The following is a 20,111-nucleotide window of genomic DNA, read 5'->3' on the forward strand; positions in this document are numbered from 1 at the left end:
AGGCGGGAGATGATTAGGGCATGCACGAGCATTTTGGTAGAGTGTGGGTTGAGGAAAGGATGGATTCTGGAAATATTTTTGAGCTGGAGGCGACAGGAGGTGGCAAGAGCTTGGATGTGCGGTTTGAAGGACAGGGCAATCTTACATGAAATCGAAAAGTACTAAGTAAACAATGCTCCCATGCTGAATAAAGTTCAGGCAATAAGAAAAGAATGATTTTAGGACAATTGACACAAGTAAATATTAAAGTATCATAGTACAAATCCAAATATAAAGGGCTGTGCAAAGAAAGGTGCCATACCACATAGCTCATTGTGAGGCAGTGACTGGTGTTACATGTAGGGGTCGCTGTATGCTCCCCCACCCCCCAGGATGTGCACAGAGGCTTATTGAGGCCATTGGAGTGCATTGCAGTCACAGGTGTTGCTGTGATTGCAATGCGGAACAAAAGTAAGGCCGGAATCACACTACAGCGAGATACGGCTGAGTCTCGCAGGTTAAAAACAAGGTCTGGCACCGGCACTCCGGAGCGGAGCATGCAGCTCCATGTATTGCTATGCGGCCACACGCTCCGCTCTGGAGTGCCGGTGCCAGAGATTGGTTTTAACCTGCGAGACTCGGACGTATCTCGCTGTGTGTGATCCCGGCCTAAGTGTTAGTCTTGGGCAAACTATTTGTCCAAGGCAGATTTAAGAAAACCTGCTCTGTGCTTTTGTGTTTTGAAACGGACTGCAGGAAGGTAGTGGTGCATTCCGTTTCATTCTGGGCAGGGTTTTCCATGTGGCTGAAGACCACAGATTCAAGTAAAAAACCCTGCAGTATAGAGTTTGGGTTTGTCAGTTTGGTGTTTGCTAGAGTGCAGAGCTGCACGTGTGAGGCAACACAGGAAAGCAGAGGGCAGCCAAGGGAGCTGAGAAATCTGGCACCCACAGCGTACACAGCGGTGCAGTTGCCCACGGGACCTGGTCTCGGAGGTGGACTGGTGTGTTTATTGGCTGTAGACTGGAGGATATAGTTCCCAGCTGCGATCCGGAGGATATTGTGTGCTGTGCATTATTTGTGAGTTAAACATTAAAGAGACTTTTGCTTTGAACTTTCCTGGATCACTGCCTCATCACTGCATACGGTCTTACCGCTGTACAACATATGGTTGGAGAATGCGGGCAGTGTGAACTGAGGCATACCCCAAAGCGTGCTGCATGTCAGTAATTAAGCCTTCAATGCTATAGCTAAAGCCGGCTGACAAAATGGAGGAGCTTTTGAAGCAATTGGTCCTCTCAGCAGCAAGAGGCGCTGCAGTTGCAGCAGCGGCAAGAAGAGCATCGGCAGCAGGAGTAGCTAGAGTTGCAATTGTATTAGCAGCAGCAAAAGACTAATGAGCTGATTCTGCAGCAGGTTGCAGCTATACGAGAGGTACCCTCCACAGTGACCCCAATACGTTCTGAGGCCTGTGACAAAGTCCGGACAGCACTGAGGAAGATGATTCCTGAAGACGATATGTTACTATGACATGGAGGCCTTCCTCACCATCTTCAAACGCATGGGAGAGCTTACCGACGTCACAGTGGGCTGAAGTGGTGGTCCACTTCCTGACGGGAGATGCCCAGAAGGCTTACCTGGACCTCAGTCGGGAGGATGCTTTGGACTATGAGAAGCTGAGAGGTGAGATCCTTGCCTGACTGGGGGTTAATACCTATGTGCAGGCTCAGCGGGTGTACCAGTGGTCCTTTGTGGAGTCTCATCCCGCCAGATCTCAGGCATATGACTTAGTGCAGCTGATAAAAAAATGGCTCCAGTCTGAGACCTTAACCCCGCTCCAGAGAGGGTGGTGGTCGACCGGCTGTTGGGGGCTCTGCCAGCAGCCATACACTGTTGGGTGGAACAAGGGGACCCAGGCACTCTGGACCAGGTGGTTGGTCTAGTAAAGCGGTATACCGCAACTCAGGACTTTTTAAGGGACACTGCTCCGCTTCGGCTGTCACCTAAGGCCTCACTAGCCCTGGAGCCGGGGAAAAGCCCACAAACCTGTCTTGGGGCTAACCAGGACTGAGCCCAGGATGAGGGTGTCACCCCAAGTGAAGGTGACAGAAGTACTGCTTCTCCTAAAACGGTCCCGAGTTATAGGCGGGCTGCTCCGATCAAGTGGTGGTGCCAAGGGCCCGGACATGAGACTGCCAACTGCCCCCTGATACCTGAATCCATGAACTGCGGGTATACTCACTCGTATGTCTGTGTATGTCCAACCAGTCTGTACCCCTCTACAGGCACTGCAGACAGCGAACCCCAGCTTTGCCAGGTACTCGTAAACGGGTACCAAACAGGCTCTCCTGGACTCGGGGAGCATAGTGACTTTGGTCCATGAGCCCCTTGTTGCCGGGACAACCCCAAAGGACGGAAAGTGTATGTGATGGGTATTCATGGGGAAATCTGGGAGTACCCAACCGCGGAGGTTAATTTTTCTACATCATGTGGGGGCATTAAACGTGGTGGGAGTGGTGAAGGCCCTTCCATATGCGACCGTGTTGGCAAGAGACTTTCCCCTGTTCGGGTCCCTGTGGAAGGCCAGGGTCAACCCTCTCAAGGTAAATGTTGTTCCGGGCATAAAGCCCGAAGATCCTAAGTCAGAGATACCTGCCATAAGGGTCGCCAACCTAGGGACATAGTGTAATCTCGATAGGTTTCCCCTAGAGGTATTGGCAGGAGAGGTCGTGGAGACCCCACTCCTTACAGCTCAGTTCCAGGTTCCCACGCAGAGATGCAGGTATAAAAAAACGCACATATAAAAAGAAAGTCTGGAGGAATCAGGAAGGTGTGGTCGCGGAGGCGACTAGGGACATACGAGGAACCCTCTGGCACCGGTCAATGATGTGGCCGGGGGTCAGGGTAACATGGATAGAGCTCTCGCTAGACAGCAGTGTCGGGTGGCTCGGGTTCCTGTGCGACATGGTACGGATGTATGCCTGGAGGTGCCAGGGCAGAAATCAGCGTTTTGGCAGAACATAGTCATCGAGGCATTGGTTAAGGGTATGGAGAAAACAGTACCAAGTGCCCAAAGGTAGGTACTTAGGTTATGGGATGAGCTGTGGGGGTTAGTGAACCCCAAATAAAGTCGAGACCACCCAAAACTGTCCCAAATCTACTGTTAGGAAAGTGGGCGTGTCTTCTGCAACGGGGATGGGGGTGCTCACATAACAAAGTATGGAGGAGAAACACAAAAGGGAGGGTTGCACACGTCAACTGATGGTTCCCGTCCCCACTTTGGTTTCTCAGTACAGTGTCGGGCAGAGGTGTCACAGGGTCGTGCGGATGCCCGGTCACGCACCCATGTGGGTTGACAAGTGTTCAACCTCACAGGATTGAACAGATGAAGGTGGTATTTGAGGTAGTGACTGGTGTTACATGTAGGGGTCGCCGTATGTTCCCCCCAGGATGTGCACGGAGGCGTATTGAGGCCATTGGAGTGCATTGCAGTCACAGGCATTGCTGTGATTGCAATGCGGAATAAAAGTAAGTGTTAGTCTTGGGCAAACTATTTGTCCAAGGCAGATTTATGAAAACCTGCTCTGGGCTTTTGTGTTTTGAAGTGGACTACAGGATGGTAGTGGTGCAGTCTGCTTCATTCCGGGCCGAGTTTTCCATGTGGATGAAAGCCACAGATTCAAGTTACAAACCCTGCAGTATATGGTTTGGGTTTGTCCAGTTCAGTGTCAGTTTGGTGTTTGCTAGAGTGCAAAGCAGTCGGCTCGCAGAGCTCCACCTGTGTGAGGCCAAACAGCCACGGGAGCTGAGAGGTCTGGCACCCACAGCGTACACAGCGGTGCAGTCGCCCACGTGAACTGGTCTCGGAGGATATGGTTCCTGGCTGTGATCTGGGGGATATCGTGTGCTGTGCATTATTTGAGAGTTAAATATTAGAGACTTTTGCTTTGAACTTTCCTGGGTAAATGCCTCATCACTGCATACGGTTTTACCACTGCACTACAGCATACAGACCGGTGTATACTGACATAGTAGTGTGTAATCCCTCCAGGAAGAAGCTAGACGCAAAACATGCATTGGGGCCTGTGCTACCACTCAGGTTGTATTTATTTAGCCTTTCTCATGTGCGGTGTGGTTATGCTTTATCCTAGCAATGCTTTAGGCCATTGATGTGTTTGACTACTTAGGCAGTGTCAGTGTACACCGTCTGTATGCTCTATGCGTAATGGCACCTTTCTTTGCACAGCACATTATAGGATGCTGTGTATAGCTTCTTACCAGTGGGAGGGGGCTGGAGGTAAACTGAGAGGCAAAGTGAAGGCTTACCAAGGGCTGTGGAGTAAGTAAGCCAAACCTCCGACTCCTCAATTTCCATGACTCCGACTCCACCAAAATTGGCTCCGACTCCACAGCCCTGGGTTTACTCCGACTAGTGGATAAGGAGGGGGTAGGTCTGAGGTAAGTTTGCTATAAGAGGGAACTGGACAAAATATGCTGTTACTGAAGAAAACCTGGTGACTAGTGGGATGGAGGTGGGGACTGAGGAAGGGGTTAAGGAGGAATTCTGTGAGTACTAGATGGGTAGTGAGGGGAACGCTGCTGTGATTACTGGCTTTTTAACGGGAGCCACTGTTACTACAGGGGAAGTGGGGGCAAGGCTTTGGTAAAAGTAAACCCAATTATCGCTATTGGTGGTGGCAGAATACTTTCAATGGCCACTTTCTATTTCATGTGAGGGGGGACATGGGCAAAACCTAAAGTGACTTGCAGGTGCTAACTATGTTCATCCTGTAGTCCTCACGACCCCCCACAGGTCATGCTTTCAGGAGTTCCATAGTGTTGCACAGGTGACAGAATTCCTGACGCATTGATGATTAACGGATGGACCTATAGAAGTTCAGGTTCTGGTACCCGACCCGAACTTCAACCTGAACCCCATTGAAAATAATGGTTACCCCGGAATTGGGAAAAGAAAAAAATTCTCTCTTAGGGGAACCTGTCACCAGTTTTGGCTGATATAAGATGCGGCCATCACCTTTCAGGATTGATATACAACATTCTATAATGCTGTATATCTGCCCCCAGTTCAACCTGTAGGAGAAGAAAAATTAACTTATTATATTCACCTGCGGGGCAGTCCGGTCCGATGGGTGTCGCTCTTCTTGGTCCGACGCCTCCCAGCTTCTTGCGTTGCCGCCCCCTGCTTGCTTTGTGTAGATGATGCGTCACTGCATCATCCACACCGTCTCCTCGGCATCGCGCTCCTGCACAGATGTACTTATCTGTCCTGTTGAGGGCAGAGCAAAGTACTGCAGTGCGCAGGTGCTGAAAAAGGTCAAAGAGCCAGGGCATCTACGCACTGCAGTACTTCCTCAACAGGGCAGATAAGTATGTCTGTGCAGGAGCGCGATGCCAAGGAGACTGTGGATGATGCAGGGGGGCGGCATTGCAAGAAAATGGGAGGCGTCAGACCAAGAAGAGCGACACCCATCGGACCGGACCACCCCGCAGGCTAGTATAATAAGTTATTTTTCTTCTCTTACAGGTCGGGTTAGGGGCAGATATACTACATTATAGAATGCTTTATATCCACCCTGAAAGGTGATGGCTATAACTCATGTTGGCCAAAACTGCTAACTGGTTCACTTTAAAGGGAACCTGTCATCCCGTTTTTTCAGATTGAGATAAAAAATACTGTTAAATAGGGCCTGCGCTGTGCGTTACAATAGTGTATGTAGTGTACCCTGATTCCCCACCTATGCTGCGAAATACATTACCAAAGTCGCCGTTTTCGCCTGTCAATCAGGCTGGTCAGGTCGGGTGGGCGTGGTGACATCGCTGTTTCTTCCCCAGCTTTCCGTTGGTGGCGTAGTGGTGTGCGCATGTCCAAGTGCCGAATCCACTGCGCGCAGGTGAAGAAAAAGTGTGCGATCGGCGCTATTTCCCTGGTCATCGGTGGGGGCGGCCATCTTCCTGAGGCCGCGCGTGCGCAGATGGAGTGCTCTGCTGCACGGGGCTTCAGGAAAATGGCCGCGGGATGCCGCGCGTGCGCAGATGGAGATCGCGGCGGCCATTTTCCCAAAGCCGAGTTTGCATCTCGGCTTCAGGAAAATGGCTGCCGCGATCTCCATCTGCGCACGCGCGGCATCCCGCGGCCATTTTCCTGAAGCCCCGTGCAAGTGGATTCGGCACTTGGACATGCGCACACCACTACGCCACCAACGGAAAGCTGGGGAAGAAAAGAGCGATGTCACCACGCCCACCTGACCTGACCAGCCTGATTGACAGGCGAAAACGGCGACTTTGGTAATGTATTTCGCAGCATAGGTGGGGAATCAGGGTACACTACATACACTATTGTGACGCACAGCGCAGGCCCTATCTAACAGTATTTTTATCTCAATCTGAAAAAACGGGGTGACAGGTTCCCTTTAGCTTCAAACATTGGAAAGGACATTAGGGGGAAAGTCTGTGTTCGGCGTTGAGCACCGAACAGTAACGGTCTAGGTACGAACACCGAACTCGTAAGATCGTGTTTGCCCATCTCTATTGATGATGCTTCCACCATCTGTGCAACACTAAGGAAATCCTGAAAATATGACATAGGGGCAGTGAGTACTGAAGTTTAGGTAACATTTCTGTAAACTTAGGAATGATTTGTCCCACCTGCTATATGGCGCCAGTGTGTAATATTTTAATGTAAACTTATGCCTGCGTTCTATGTACGGTACTCAGTATACCCTCAGATGTTCTCATACCATGTAGCGTAAATTATCAGTTGTCTGCAAATGATTCTGTTCCTAATCTTTAAAAGAAACAAAATTAATTACCTTATTTGATATGTAAAAGGTTTTTGTTTCTTCTACATGCAAACGTTTTCTAATGATAAATTATTTTGTTATCCTCTGGTCAGTAATAACAATATCCGCATTGTGACATTGCGATAATGCCTGGTATTCCCCGATTCTAGCTTCTGCTGTTGCATTGAAGCGACAGCTGTCGGGTAGGAGCCCTATTTAGAAAACTTGTGAATTGAACGGCTTTCTTCATCAGTTTGCAGCACTGGATCGGTATTAATTACCGCATTGAATAGCAGTCAGTCTAATAGCTGCTCCAGACAGAATTGTGAAGTTGCACAAGTCCATGACTGATCAGACTGGGAATTCAATGCTTCTGTCAAGTGTAACTTTGATCCCTCCACTGCTTCACAGATCTGATTGATGTTACATCCGACTTGTGACAACTGCAGGAATTGTTTCCTTTTGTTTCATTTTATAATGTGACCTTTGGTGGCAAATGCCTACAAGATACCCAACATGTGATCTGGTTACATGTTTTACTTCTTGACAGGGTGAAATGTCCACATTATTGCATATCTCAGAAATATAATAGGACACTTCTGCTGAGATCAACCAAAACATTACTTCTGTGTTGTGCAGAGAGCGCTATTTTCACACTTCTTTGTGAACTTGTAGATCTCTAAGATGCCACATAGCTCTTGCAAATCATTCTGTAAACACTCCCTTATAATTATATTATATGCTGCCTTATAAATAACTTTTTACAAGTATGAATATGGGGGTTATTCAGCTCTCCCTATCCACAGTACTAACAATTCATTATGGTCGTTGCAGACCCCCCAACCCAGCAGTAGTCAGATAGGAAAGCTGCAGGACGCCTTGCAACGTGATACTGTAGCGCCCATTCATACAAATAGAGTGAGAGACCACATTTATTTTTTGTGGCACTAGAGAATGACTAAAAAGCACCATAGGGTCTTATCTGGGTAAAATGTGCTCACCTGGTTATGTTCATCCAACCTTTAAAGAGGCTTTTGGCTGCTGCAGATCCACTAAGAGAAATCAAGGAATAAATGGAAACAATTAATTTAACCTGAGCTGCCCTCGAAACATAAGACCGGAATCCGAGTAATGGGGTTTATTTGTCAATGCGTTTCAAAGTTTGAGGGTATGGGCAGACGATCAGTAAATGCTGTGGTTGGACGCTATGTACTTGTGCAGCAGCATCCAACCCGCACCATCCAGATGGTCCAGCATAGTGGATTGGATTTCAAGAAATCCCATGCCCACTATGTGTCCAGAGATACCCGTGGCTCACCTGCGGAGACGGACATACGGTGTGTCTCCAGACCGAAGCATGTCTATTTCTCCTGTGCAGACGCGAGTTCACCTGTGTTCAATAGCCGGCAGCGCTCTGGATGCAGTGGACGTGCACTGCCTCCAATGCTCTGCCAATTCCTGATCGTCTGTAATCTCAAACTTCATCAGGACAAACCACAATCATGATTTATAAGGGCATATTCTCCATTTCTCCAATCTGATCGCTGTGTTCCCTTGCAGTAATGCCACATAAACAAAGATAATTGATTGCTGCAGCCAATCAGTGGCCACTGACCGCCTGCAGCATTCACTGCTCCATCACAGAACTTTGTGTGACCTGCCAGATGTAGATTTGGGGGGAGAAGTGAGTGACCGTTGTTCAGAGCACGTTCCCAGCTCCGCACTGTTGTTATCACATTTGGTCGTAGTTTTGATGTTTTCGTAAACAATCTCAGATTGTTGGTAATGCAGTGATTGGATCCTGGCAGCGCAGACAGTGGGCATTCATCTGCCCTGGATGCAGCATGGCATTGTGTATTTTTAAAGTGCTATTTCTACTTCTCTATTTCTGTTTCTTCCTCCACTGCTCACACAACACATGTCTGCCCTTTTTAGAGCCTCATCTCCAAGCAGAAACATGTAATGTGAAAGGCTAGATTTCTTCCTCTATCTGCAGCGCTCTGAAACTGAAGTGCATCCTAAAATCTAATCTTATTGACTTCTAGGTATAAATAATAAAAGGGATGTCTCTGGAGAAGATTATCCGAGATGCACTCACAGCTTTCATCCAGGCTCGTATACCTAATGCAGATTTAAGGTAAGAGTTAGAGTATTGGTGCCTTTTATTATCTACACCGCACACATTTGACCTCCTCTCCAGACGTGGCAGAGGTGAAATTATTAATTTCCGTAAAGGGTATCTGTCAGAATGACACAACCTCCCAAACTGTTTATATGGCCATGCTGTTCTCTGAAAGTTGTCATCCATGCCTTACTTATGACGTCTGTTGGTCCCTGAATTAAATAAATAGCTGTTTAAATGCATATGCAAATGAGGCATACGTTCTCTGGGCATGATCAGAGCACTTCTCAAGCCACTGCCATCCAGACTCGCTTTCTCTTCACAGACAGCTCACTGACTATGAAGTCACACTAGTGAGCTGTCTGTCAAGCAGAGGAACATGAGACTGGGAATAGGGCCAGGGAGACAGTCTTGAACAGTGCTCTGATCACTGTCACCAGTATTGTCCCATAGCAGATAAAAATATCATCTTACTCATCACCTGCGCTGCGTTCCCTAAATCCTTATATAACCCCCTGTATAGCCCCGAAAAACCTTTTTGATTTCTCTGGCGATGTATGCTAATTGGGTCTGTCCGGTCCGATAGGCGTGGCTTTGGTCGTCTCCACCCCTCCCCCGACTGCTGCTCACTGTCCTTGATGTGTATGACACCTTCTGCTTCATCCTGACCTCCGTGAGATAGCTCGTACCTGCACAGACAAATTGCGTCTCTTGCTTGCGCAGTATGCTTTGCCCAACTGCGGGCAAAGCCAAAAAGTAGAAGTGTGCATGCACGCTTTTCGGCTTTGCCAGCAGTTTCCTGCTTGCACACTTCTGCTTTTCGGCTTTGCCGGCAGTTTCGTGCTTGCACAATTCTGCTTTTCGGCTTTGCCGGCAGTTTCGTGCTTGCACACTTCTGCTTTTTGGCTTTGCCTGCAGTTTTGTGCTTGCACACTTCTGCTTTTCGGCTTTGCCGGCAGTTTCGTGCTTGCACACTTCTGCTTTTCGGCTTTGCCGGCAGTTTCGTGCTTGCACACTTCTGCTTTTCAGCTTTGCCGGCAGTTTCGTGCTTGCACACTTCTTCTTTTCAGCTTTGCAAGCAGTTTTGTGCTTGCACACTTCTGCTTTTCAGCTTTGCCGGCAGTTTCGTGCTTGCACACTTCTGCTTTTCGGCTTTGCTCACAGTTGGGCAAAGCATACTGCGCAAGACGCGATTTGTCTGCACAGGTACAAGATATCTCACTGCAATGAGCATGACCCAAGAGGCGTCAACCACGGCAAGCGGCAGCCAGGGGGAGGTGTGGAGAGGACTGAATCCACGACCATCGGACCGGATGAAGCCAATTAGCATACAGCACGGGAGAAATCAAAAAGATTTTTCAGGGCTATACAAGTGGAGTTGGGGTTATATAAGGATTTAGGGAATGCGGCGCAGACGCTGAGCAAGATGATGTTTTTAGCTGCTATGTGACAAAACTGGTGACAGGCTCCCTTTAAGAGTACTATCGTTTTTTTCAAGGCCATAGTCATTCTTTTTTTTTTGCAGTTTTCTGTTGAATCACTCACTATTCAAAAGCAATGTCTGATTTCCATTCAGTAAATTTAAATTGAAAAATACTTTTGTCCGTTTCACGTTATTTTAGTGACCATTGTAGGGTTTTCTTACTTTACTAGAAGGTAAGGTCTAGCTTAACTTTACACCACCTATTACTTGGCTTACTTTGAGCCTAAACTTTGTGCTGCAATTTTGTTAAAAAGGGTTGTCCCACAAGTAAAATACATGTTAATCAATAGATCTTGGTATAAAAATCAATTCCACAATTGGATGTGTTAAAAAAAATGTTCCTGTGCTGAGATAATCTTATAAATGTGCCCCTGCTGTGTACTGTGTAATGGCCGTGTCTGACCGTGCAGGAACATGGTCTGATCATACCACAGCAACTGTGCAGGAAAGGAAGCAAAAGAGAGTATACAGACAGGACAGCAGGGAATCATAGTTGATTTTTTTCTGTGAGGTAAAACATTTCACTGCTTGTTTTTAGATGTTATACCTTACACAAAAAGCAGCAGCTGTGATCCCATACTGTCCCGTGTGCTCTCTTTTGCATCCTCTAGTGGCCAAGCAGCTGTGGTACAGTCATTGCCTAAAGTGTTGGCAGTGGCACCCTTGACAGTATTTCACAAATTGAAGCCTTTCTCCCAGAAAATTGTTACAATTACACATGTTTTGTTATACACATGTTTATTTCCTTTGTGTGTACTGGAATCAAAACAAAAAACAGGCAAATTAAATATTTCACAAACAACCCCAAAAATGGTTTGGACAAAATTGTTGGCACCTTTCCAAACTTGAGGGTAAACGGCTTTTTCTCTTACCCCATGACGGCACTAACGAGAGAGAGGGATCCGCCCTCAGGGACAGGAGACCCACAGGTTAAAAAGGCGGGACCTCTCCTCCACCTCAGTTCGGTTTCCTGTCCCCGACGGGGATCCCACAGCTCACCATCCAGGAGTCCAGGGACCATCGAGCCGAGTTCAGGCAGCGGGGAGCCCTGCAACGGTCTCAGGTGGATTCCTCCCTGAAGGCGCGTTCCGGGGTCGGCGGGCCTCGTGCATATGCGCGGAGGGGAGGCAGTGAAGAGGAGAAGACAGCCTGCCTCTTCCCTTTTCAAGGAGTCGATCGGTAATAGGTAGCGGCGGCTACCTGGAGGTTTCCTCCGCCGGTCCATGAGGCCACAGGGGGTGGTGACGCCGGTCACAGACAAGCGGCAGGACGCAGGGTGCAGCGGCGGCTGCAGAAGCTCCGTCCCTCCTGTGAGCCGGTAACTAGTGGGCGCGCGCACGAGGTTCAGCGTCTTACTGCGCAGGCGCGGGGGTCACTTCCGGGGCGGCGCAGGGCACCTCTGGGTAAACCGGAAGTTACCTGGCGCCGCTCTGTCAGTATATATCTGGAAGGAAAGGGGCATACCGCTGCTCAGTGATTACCACCATGAGTGGAATAGAGCAGTCGGTGGAAGAAATTTCACAGGCCCCTGTGACAAAGAATCCGAAGGAGCGCCATTCGTCACGGAAACCTACGCAGCGCAGCAGCTCAGGATCCCAGCGCAGCAGAGGCTCTGGTGGATCCAGGAGGGAGACGGTGGTTCAAGTGGAGGAGGCATCCTCAAAGCCACAACCGGTATCTTCCTCACATTAGGAGGGTAAGTGACCTCCGTGAAAGTGTATACAGGTCCTTCTCAAAAAATTAGCATATAGTGTTAAATTTCATTATTTACCATAATGTAATGATTACAATTAAACTTTCATATATTATAGATTCATTATCCACCAACTGAAATTTGTCAGGTCTTTTATTGTTTTAATACTGATGATTTTGGCATACAACTCCTGATAACCCAAAAAACCTGTCTCAATAAATTAGCATATTTCACCCATCCAATCAAATAAAAGTGTTTTTTAATAACAAACAAAAAAACCATCAAATAATAATGTTCAAATATGCACTCAATACTTGGTCGGGAATTCTTTGGCAGAAATGACTGCTTCAATGCGGCGTGGCATGGAGGCAATCAGCCTGTGACACTGCTGAGATGTTATGGAGGCCCAGGATGCTTCAATAGCGGCCTTATGCTCATCCAGAGTGTTGGGTCTTGCGTCTCTCAACTTTCTCTTCACAATATCCCACAGATTCTCTATGGGGTTCAGGTCAGGAGAGTTGGCAGGCCAATTGAGCACAGTAATACCATGGTCAGTAAACCATTTACCAGTGGTTTTGGCACTGTGAGCAGGTGCCAGGTCGTGCTGAAAAATGAAATCTTCATCTCCATAAAGCATTTCAGCCGATGGAAGCATGAAGTGCTCCAAAATCTCCTGATAGCTAGCTGCATTGACCCTACCCTTGATGAAACACAGTGGACCAACACCAGCAGCTGACATGGCACCCCACACCATCACTGACTGTGGGTACTTGACACTGGACTTCAGGCATTTTGGCATTTCCTTCTCCCCAGTCTTCCTCCAGACTCTGGCACCTTGATTTCCGAATGACATGCAAAATTTGCTTTCATCAGAAAAAAGTACTTGGGACCACTTAGCAACAGTCCAGTGCTGCTTCTCTGTAGCCAATTTCGGCACCTGTAGCCCATTTCCTGCACACGCCTGTGCACAGTGGCTCTGGATGTTTCCACACCAGACTCAGTCCACTGCTTCCTCAGGTTCCCCAAGGTCTGGAATCGGTCCTTCTCCACAATCTTCCTCAGGGTCCGGTCTCCTCTTCTCGTTGTACAGCGTTTTCTGCCACATTGTTTCCTTCCAACAGACTTACCATTGAGGTGCCTTGATACAGCACTCTGGGAACAGCCTATTTGTTGAGAAATTTCTTTCTGGGTCTTACCCTCTTGCTTGAGGGTGTCAATGATGGCCTTCTTGACATCTGTCAGGTCGCTAGTCTTACCCATGATGGGGGTTTTGAGTAATGAACCAGGCAGGGAGTTTATAAAAGCCTCAGGTATCTTTTGCATGTGTTTAGAGTTAATTAGTTGATTCAGAAGATTAGGGTAATAGGTCGTTTAGAGAACCTTTTCTTGATATGCTAATTTATTGAGACAGGTTTTTTGGGTTATCGGGAGTTGTATGCCAAAATCATCAGTATTAAAACAATAAAAGACGTGACAAATTTCAGTTGGTGGATAATGAATCTATAATATATGAAAGTTTAATTGTAATCATTACATTATGGTAAATAATGAAATTTAACACTATATGCTAATTTTTTGAGAAGGACCTGTATTCTAATAGGGGTTTATTGTTTCCTAGGGAAAGAAATGCCAAGGGAAAAGTAAACATAAAGTGTGCCCACTTTGTTCAGCAGATTTGCCAGATTCATGGGTTAAAAAACTCTGTGCGTCATGTATTAGGAACACCATTAATGAGGAGACGCCGAGTTTCACATCTGAATTAAAAGACTTAATTAAAACTCAAGTGGCAGACGCACTAAAAAGCGTGAAAAACCGTAAAAGAAAACGTAAAGAAAAAACTCCAGATTACAGCTCCAGCGAGGGAGATAGCACGAGTGAGGATTCAGATAGCTCTACAGCTTCAGCATCCTCCTCCACATCTTCAGAAAGCGGTCGCAACTGTTTCCCAATAGATGAAACGGATGCGCTGGTAAAAATGGTTAGGGCGACAATGGGTCTGGCAGACACTCGTTCCAAAAAATCTGTACAAGATCTTATGTTTAGTGGCCTGGAACAAAAGAAGTACAGAGTGTTCCCATTAAACGAAAAAATTCAAGCCCTTATAAAAAAGGAGTGGAAAAGACCAGACAAAAAAGTACTGTTAACACCCAAAAGGAAATACCCATTTGACGACCCAGCCTGCGCATCATGGGGAAAGGCGCCAAAATTAGACGTCGCCATTGCGAAAGCCTCCAAAAAATTCGCTCTGCCTTTTGAGGATATGGGGACCCTCAAGGATCCTATGGATAAAAAGGCCGATGTCTTTCTAAAGGGGTCCTGGGAGGCCGCCAGCGGGGGGCTAAAACCCGGTATAGCTGCTACTTGTACAGCGAGAGCTCTGATGGTCTGGCTGGATCATTTAGAAACTCAATTAAAAAATAAAACCCCGAGAGAGTCTATACTGGACTCCGTGTCAGCAATGAGAGGTGCTGCTGCGTATCTAGCAGATGCTTCAATAGACTCAGTTAGGCTGACGGCAAGATCTGCTTCTTTCTCAAATGCAGCTAGGAGAGCACTATGGCTGAAGTGCTGGCCGGGGGACCTGCAAACTAAAGCCAAGTTGTGTTCCATACCGTGTGAAGGTGAATATTTGTTCGGTCCCACCCTAGACGATGTCCTCGAAAAAGCAGTGGATAAAAAGAAAGCCTTTCCAGGATTCCCAAATCAGTCTTACAGGCGGCCCTTTCGAGGGAGAAGGTTCACACAAAGACGCCCCCCAAAAAACCAAAAGGAGGGGTGGGAAGACAGAAAATTCAAAAAAGGAGGTTTTATGTTTAACAAACCGGATAATAAAAAACAGCCGCAATGAGGGTGCGCCCCAGGTAGGAGGGAGACTGACCCACTTTCTTCAAACCTGGGAAAAAATTTCTGGAAGTGCCTGGACTTTAAACATCATAAAGACGGGCCTAAAACTAGCTTTTCACACAATGCCACACAGTCCGTTTGTGGTTACACCACAAAGAAAGTCGGAGATCGAGCAACTGAGTATCCAGAGGGAAGTTCTCAGTCTTCTGGAAAAGAAAGTCATACAGGAAGTTCCGCGACAGGAAGAGACGAGGGGATTTTATTCTCCGCTTTTTCTTCGAACGAAGCCGGACGGAACTTTCAGGGTGATAATAAATTTGAAACAACTAAACAAATACCTGGTGATAGAAAAATTCAAAATGGAAACAATAAAATCATGTGTCAGATCCCTTATCCCGTCTTGTTTCATGACTGTTATAGACTTAAAAGACGCGTATTATCATGTGCCAATCCATCCGGAGTTCCGAAAATACCTCAAAGTGGCAGTACTGATACAAGGGAGACTAAAACATTACCAATACAGGGCTCTTCCGTTTGGTCTAGCCATTGCCCCAAGGGTATTTACAAAATTAATGGCGGAAGTAATGGCCCATATAAGGGAACAAAACATATTGATTGTGCCTTATCTGGACGACCTCCTAGTGATGGGCAGTTCCTCTCTACATTGCAGCCAACAACTAAACAGAGTGATGGTAGCCCTATCGAATCTAGGATGGTTTTTGAACCTGGAAAAGTCCAGGCTTATCCCGTCTCAAGTACAGCTGTACTTAGGGAAAGTAATAGACTCAACAAAGCAAGAGTGTCGTCTGCCGGAAGAGAAAGTATCCAGTATGATACATCTAGTGAATCAGTTGAGCGTCTCTCCTCTGATCACTCTAAGGAAAGCCATGTCTATACTGGGGTCAATGACATCCTGTATCCCAGCGGTCCAGTGGGCTCAGAGCCACTCGAGAGATCTCCAGTGGGAAATACTAGAGGCGGTATCCCACGCAGGAGGAAATTTAGAGACGCAATTAAAAATATCCTCTCGGACAAAAACTTCCTTAGCCTGGTGGACAAATCCGTCCAATCTCAGGAGGGGGGTTCCATGGGTGTGGCCGGTCTCGATAATCCTGACCACAGACGCAAGTCCTTGGGGGTGGGGGGCCCACCTAAACAGGCAAATTGCTCAAGGTCCTTGGTCAGGGGAAGAAAGAGACCTTACTTCGAACATGAAAGAGCTTTTAGCAGTTCAGTACGCCATCAATCATTTTTTAGCATCCCTCCGTTCCCACCACGTGAGAGTACTGACGGACAACAGGGTGGTAGTAGCATGTTTAAATCACCAGGGAGGGACGAGGTCTCAATCCCTAATGAAAGTAACAAATTTCATCATGTCACAAGCAGAAGCCAACTTGTCCTCCCTGACAGCCCTTCACATAAAAGGGTCAGAAAATCAAACTGCAGATTTTCTAAGCAGAACCCAATTAAAACAGGGGGAATGGGAGTTAAATACAAAAATATTCAAACGCATAGTGGATCTTTTGGGGGCCCCGGATATAGATCTATTTGCAAACAATCAAAATCGGAAAACGGAGGCCTTCTGCTCGATAGATCCTCGGGGGAGTCCAGTAGCTATAGACGCGTTGTTAATTCCATGGAAGTTCCATCTAGCTTATGTGTTTCCTCCGATAGCTCTAATTCCCTTAGTCTTGAAGAAGATCAGGGAGGACAGAGCCAATGTGATATTGATAGCTCCGTTCTGGCCGAAAGAGTATGGTTCCCATGGTTACGCCTAATGTCTATAGCGGATCCTTGGGTACTCCCGGAGATCCCAGACCTTCTGCATCAAGGGCCAGTGAATCACCCACAAATAAAAAGTTTGCATATGACAGCCTGGCTTTTGAAAGGGAACTGTTAACAAAAAGGGGGTTTTCTTCAAATTTAATCTCTACCCTGCTGGCCAGTAGAAAACCAATAACCACCAGAGCATACGGGAAAGTCTGGAAAAAGTTTCTCTCCACGTCAGTGGTTGTCCTATCGAATCAGATGCCAATTCAGGAAATCCTAGAATTCCTGCAAAAAGGATTAGAGAAAGGCCTGGCAACAAACACCCTGAAAGTTCAGATTGCAGCATTGGGTGCCCTTTATAACCAGGATTTGGCAGGGAATCACTGGGTAAAAAGATTTATTAGAGCATCTACTAGGTCCAGACCAGTTATACATCTCACCGCTCCTCCCTGGGATCTGAACTTAGTCCTCTCAGCACTAACTAAAGCGCCGTTCGAACCTTTATCTCGGGCTTCACTGAAAATAATATCTTGGAAAACCTGTTTATTGGTGGCCCTAACATCAGCTCGCAGGATTAGTGATCTGCAGGCCTTATCAGCCTACCCACCTCTAACCCAAATATTAGATGACAGAGTAATCCTTAAAACTGACCCTTCTTACCTTCCCAAAGTGGCGTCAAAATTCCACAGATCTCAAGAGATAGCGTTACTATCTTTTTGCCCTGATCCAAAAAACAAAAAAGAGGAGGATCTACACACACTAGACGTAAAGAGATGTCTAACACACTATCTATCAGCCACAAGGGAGTGTAGAAAAGGAAGGGCTCTGTTTGTCTGCTTTCAGGGACCAAATAAGGGTCACAAGGCATCGAAAGCCACGTTGGCAAGGTGGGTAAGAGATGCCATCAAGATGTCAGATACCTCTTCCGGAGAACAAGCTCCGGACACAATTAAGGCTCATTCAACCAGGTCGGTGGCAACCTCTTGGGCTGAACGTGGTGGAGCATCAATAGATCAAATATATAGAGCAACCACTTGGTCTTCCCCCTCTACATTCTTCAAGCACTATCAGCTTAATCTATCTTCTCCCTCAGACTTAACTTTTGGTAGGAGAGTTCTTGAGGCAGTAGTCCCACTCTAAACTTTCATTCTTTGAAATTCTCTCGTTAGTGCCGTCATGGGGTAAGAGAATATCGTAGTTACTTACCGATAACGGTATTTCTCTGATCCCATGACGGCACCTGTATATTCCCTCCCTTCACGTATGGGTGTCCACACTACTAATAATTTAAGTCACGAGGTGTGCATAAAAAAAAAAAAATATATAAAAAATATGTATATATATATATATATATATATATATATATATATATATATATATATATATATATATATAAAGGAGCTTATATAAGTTATATAGTTATATTTTGTTGTGTAAAAATAACCAATTAAGTTACAGCAGAAATTCCCTGCAAGGCTCTGTAAACCAACTGAGGTGGAGGAGAGGTCCCGCCTTTTTAACCTGTGGGTTTCCTGTCCCTGAGGGCGGATCCCTCTCTCTCGTTAGTGCCGTCATGGGATCAGAGAAATACCGTTATCGGTAAGTAACTACGATATTCAAGGCTGTGATGCTCATTCAAACTCACCTGTGGCAAGTAACCTATGCCAAAGTGAGCAATATGAAAATCACACCTGAAACCAGATAAAAAACGGAGACCTTGACTCAATCTTTGCATTGTGTGTCTGTGTGTGCCACAGTAAGCATGAAGAATAGAAAGAGAAGAGAACCGTGTGAGAACTTAAGAACCAAATTTGTTGAACAATATCTACAATCTCAAGGTTACAAGTCCATCTCCAGAGATTTTGATTTTCCTTTGTCCACAGTATGCAACATAATCAAGACGTTTACAACCCATGGCACTGTAGATAATCTCCCTGGTTATAGGATGTTTCGCCCCCAGCAGTTCTCCCCCAGTTCGACGGATGGGAATACATGAACCACATGGATACAAACATCCGGGGTGAAACATTGATGACGGATGGGAATTCATGAACCGCAAGGGTACAAACATTTGGGGGCAAACTGCTGGGGGCGAAACATCCAAATCCCAATCTCCCTGGACGTGGACATCAGAGAAAAATTTATCAAAGGTTACAACGCAGGATAGTCTGGATGGTGGATAAGCAGTCCCAATCAAGTTCCAAAGAAATTCAAGCTGTCCTGCAGGCTCGGGGTGCATCAGTGTCAGTGAAAACTGTCAACATTTGAATTAAATGAAATGCTATGGCAGAAGATCACCACTGCTGATAGATATAAAAAAGCTAGACTGCAGATTGCCAGACTGTATGTGAGTAATCCAAAATCATTCTCGAAAACTGTCTTGTGGACAAGATAGAGCTTTTTGGTAAAACGCATCATTCTATTGTTTACCGAAAACATAATGAGGCCTAGAAAGAAAAGAACAAAGTACCTACAGTCAAACATAGTGGAGGTTCAGAGATGTTTTTGGGGTTGTTTTGATGCCTCTAGCACCAGGCGCCTTGACTGTGCGCAAGGCATCATGAAATTTGAAGATTACCAAAGGATTTTGGGTCGCAATGTAGTACGTACCCAGGGTCAGAAAGCTGGGTTTGCATTCTAGGTCATGGGTCTTCCAGCAGGACAATGACCCCAAACATACTTCAAGAAGCACCCAGAAATAGATGGAAGTAAAGCTGTGGAGAGTTCTGAAATTGCTAGTAGTGGATCTGAATCTAAGACCCATTGAACACCTGTGGAGAGATTTTAAAATTGCAGTAGGGAGAAGGCACCCTTCAAATATGAGAAACCTGGAGCAGTTTTCAAAAGATCAGAGATGTCAGAAGCTTGTTGATGGTTATAGGAAGCGATTGATTGCAGTTATTTATTCCAAAGTGTGTAACCAAATATTAAGATGGAGGTGCCAACAATTCTGTCCAGATCATTTTGGGGTTTTTGTGTGAAATTGTCCAATTTGCTTTTTCCCCCTTTTTTTGTGTTTGTCCAATACACACGAAGGAAATAAATGTGTATAAAAAAACATGTATAATTGCAATAATTTTCTGGGAGAAATCCTTAATTTTTTGGAACAATTTCAGGGGTACTAACACTTTCGGCGATGACTGTAGCACATATCATGTCCTGTACGGTCAGACACAGACATAACACAGCACACAGCAGGGAAACGTTTACAATCTAACCCAAGAAGAGGTGCGAAACCGGCTAAATAAGATTAAAATAGATAAATCTCCGGGTCCGGATGGCATACACCCACGAGTACTAAGAGAACTAAGTAATGTAATAGATAAACCATTATTTCTTATTTTTAGTGACTCTATAGCGACAGGGTCTGTTCCGCAGGACTGGCGCATAGCAAATGTGGTGCCAATATTCAAAAAGGGC

General features: G+C 46.3%; 1 protein-coding gene across 1 annotated transcript in view; it reads left to right on the forward strand.

Annotated features, from left to right (window-relative positions):
- The window catches only part of CUEDC2 (CUE domain containing 2), a 59,304-nt gene that overhangs the window by 12,070 nt on the left and 27,123 nt on the right, over positions 1 to 20,111 (forward strand). Inside the window, exon 2 of the mRNA XM_069753278.1 lies at positions 8,825 to 8,916. Coding sequence (XP_069609379.1) covers positions 8,843 to 8,916 — 74 coding nt within the window. The 5' untranslated portion in view covers positions 8,825 to 8,842. The remainder of the gene's footprint in view (positions 1 to 8,824; positions 8,917 to 20,111) is intronic.

Source organism: Ranitomeya imitator, chromosome 2, assembly GCF_032444005.1.
Source record: "Ranitomeya imitator isolate aRanImi1 chromosome 2, aRanImi1.pri, whole genome shotgun sequence".
Lineage (NCBI taxonomy): Eukaryota > Metazoa > Chordata > Amphibia > Anura > Dendrobatidae > Ranitomeya > Ranitomeya imitator.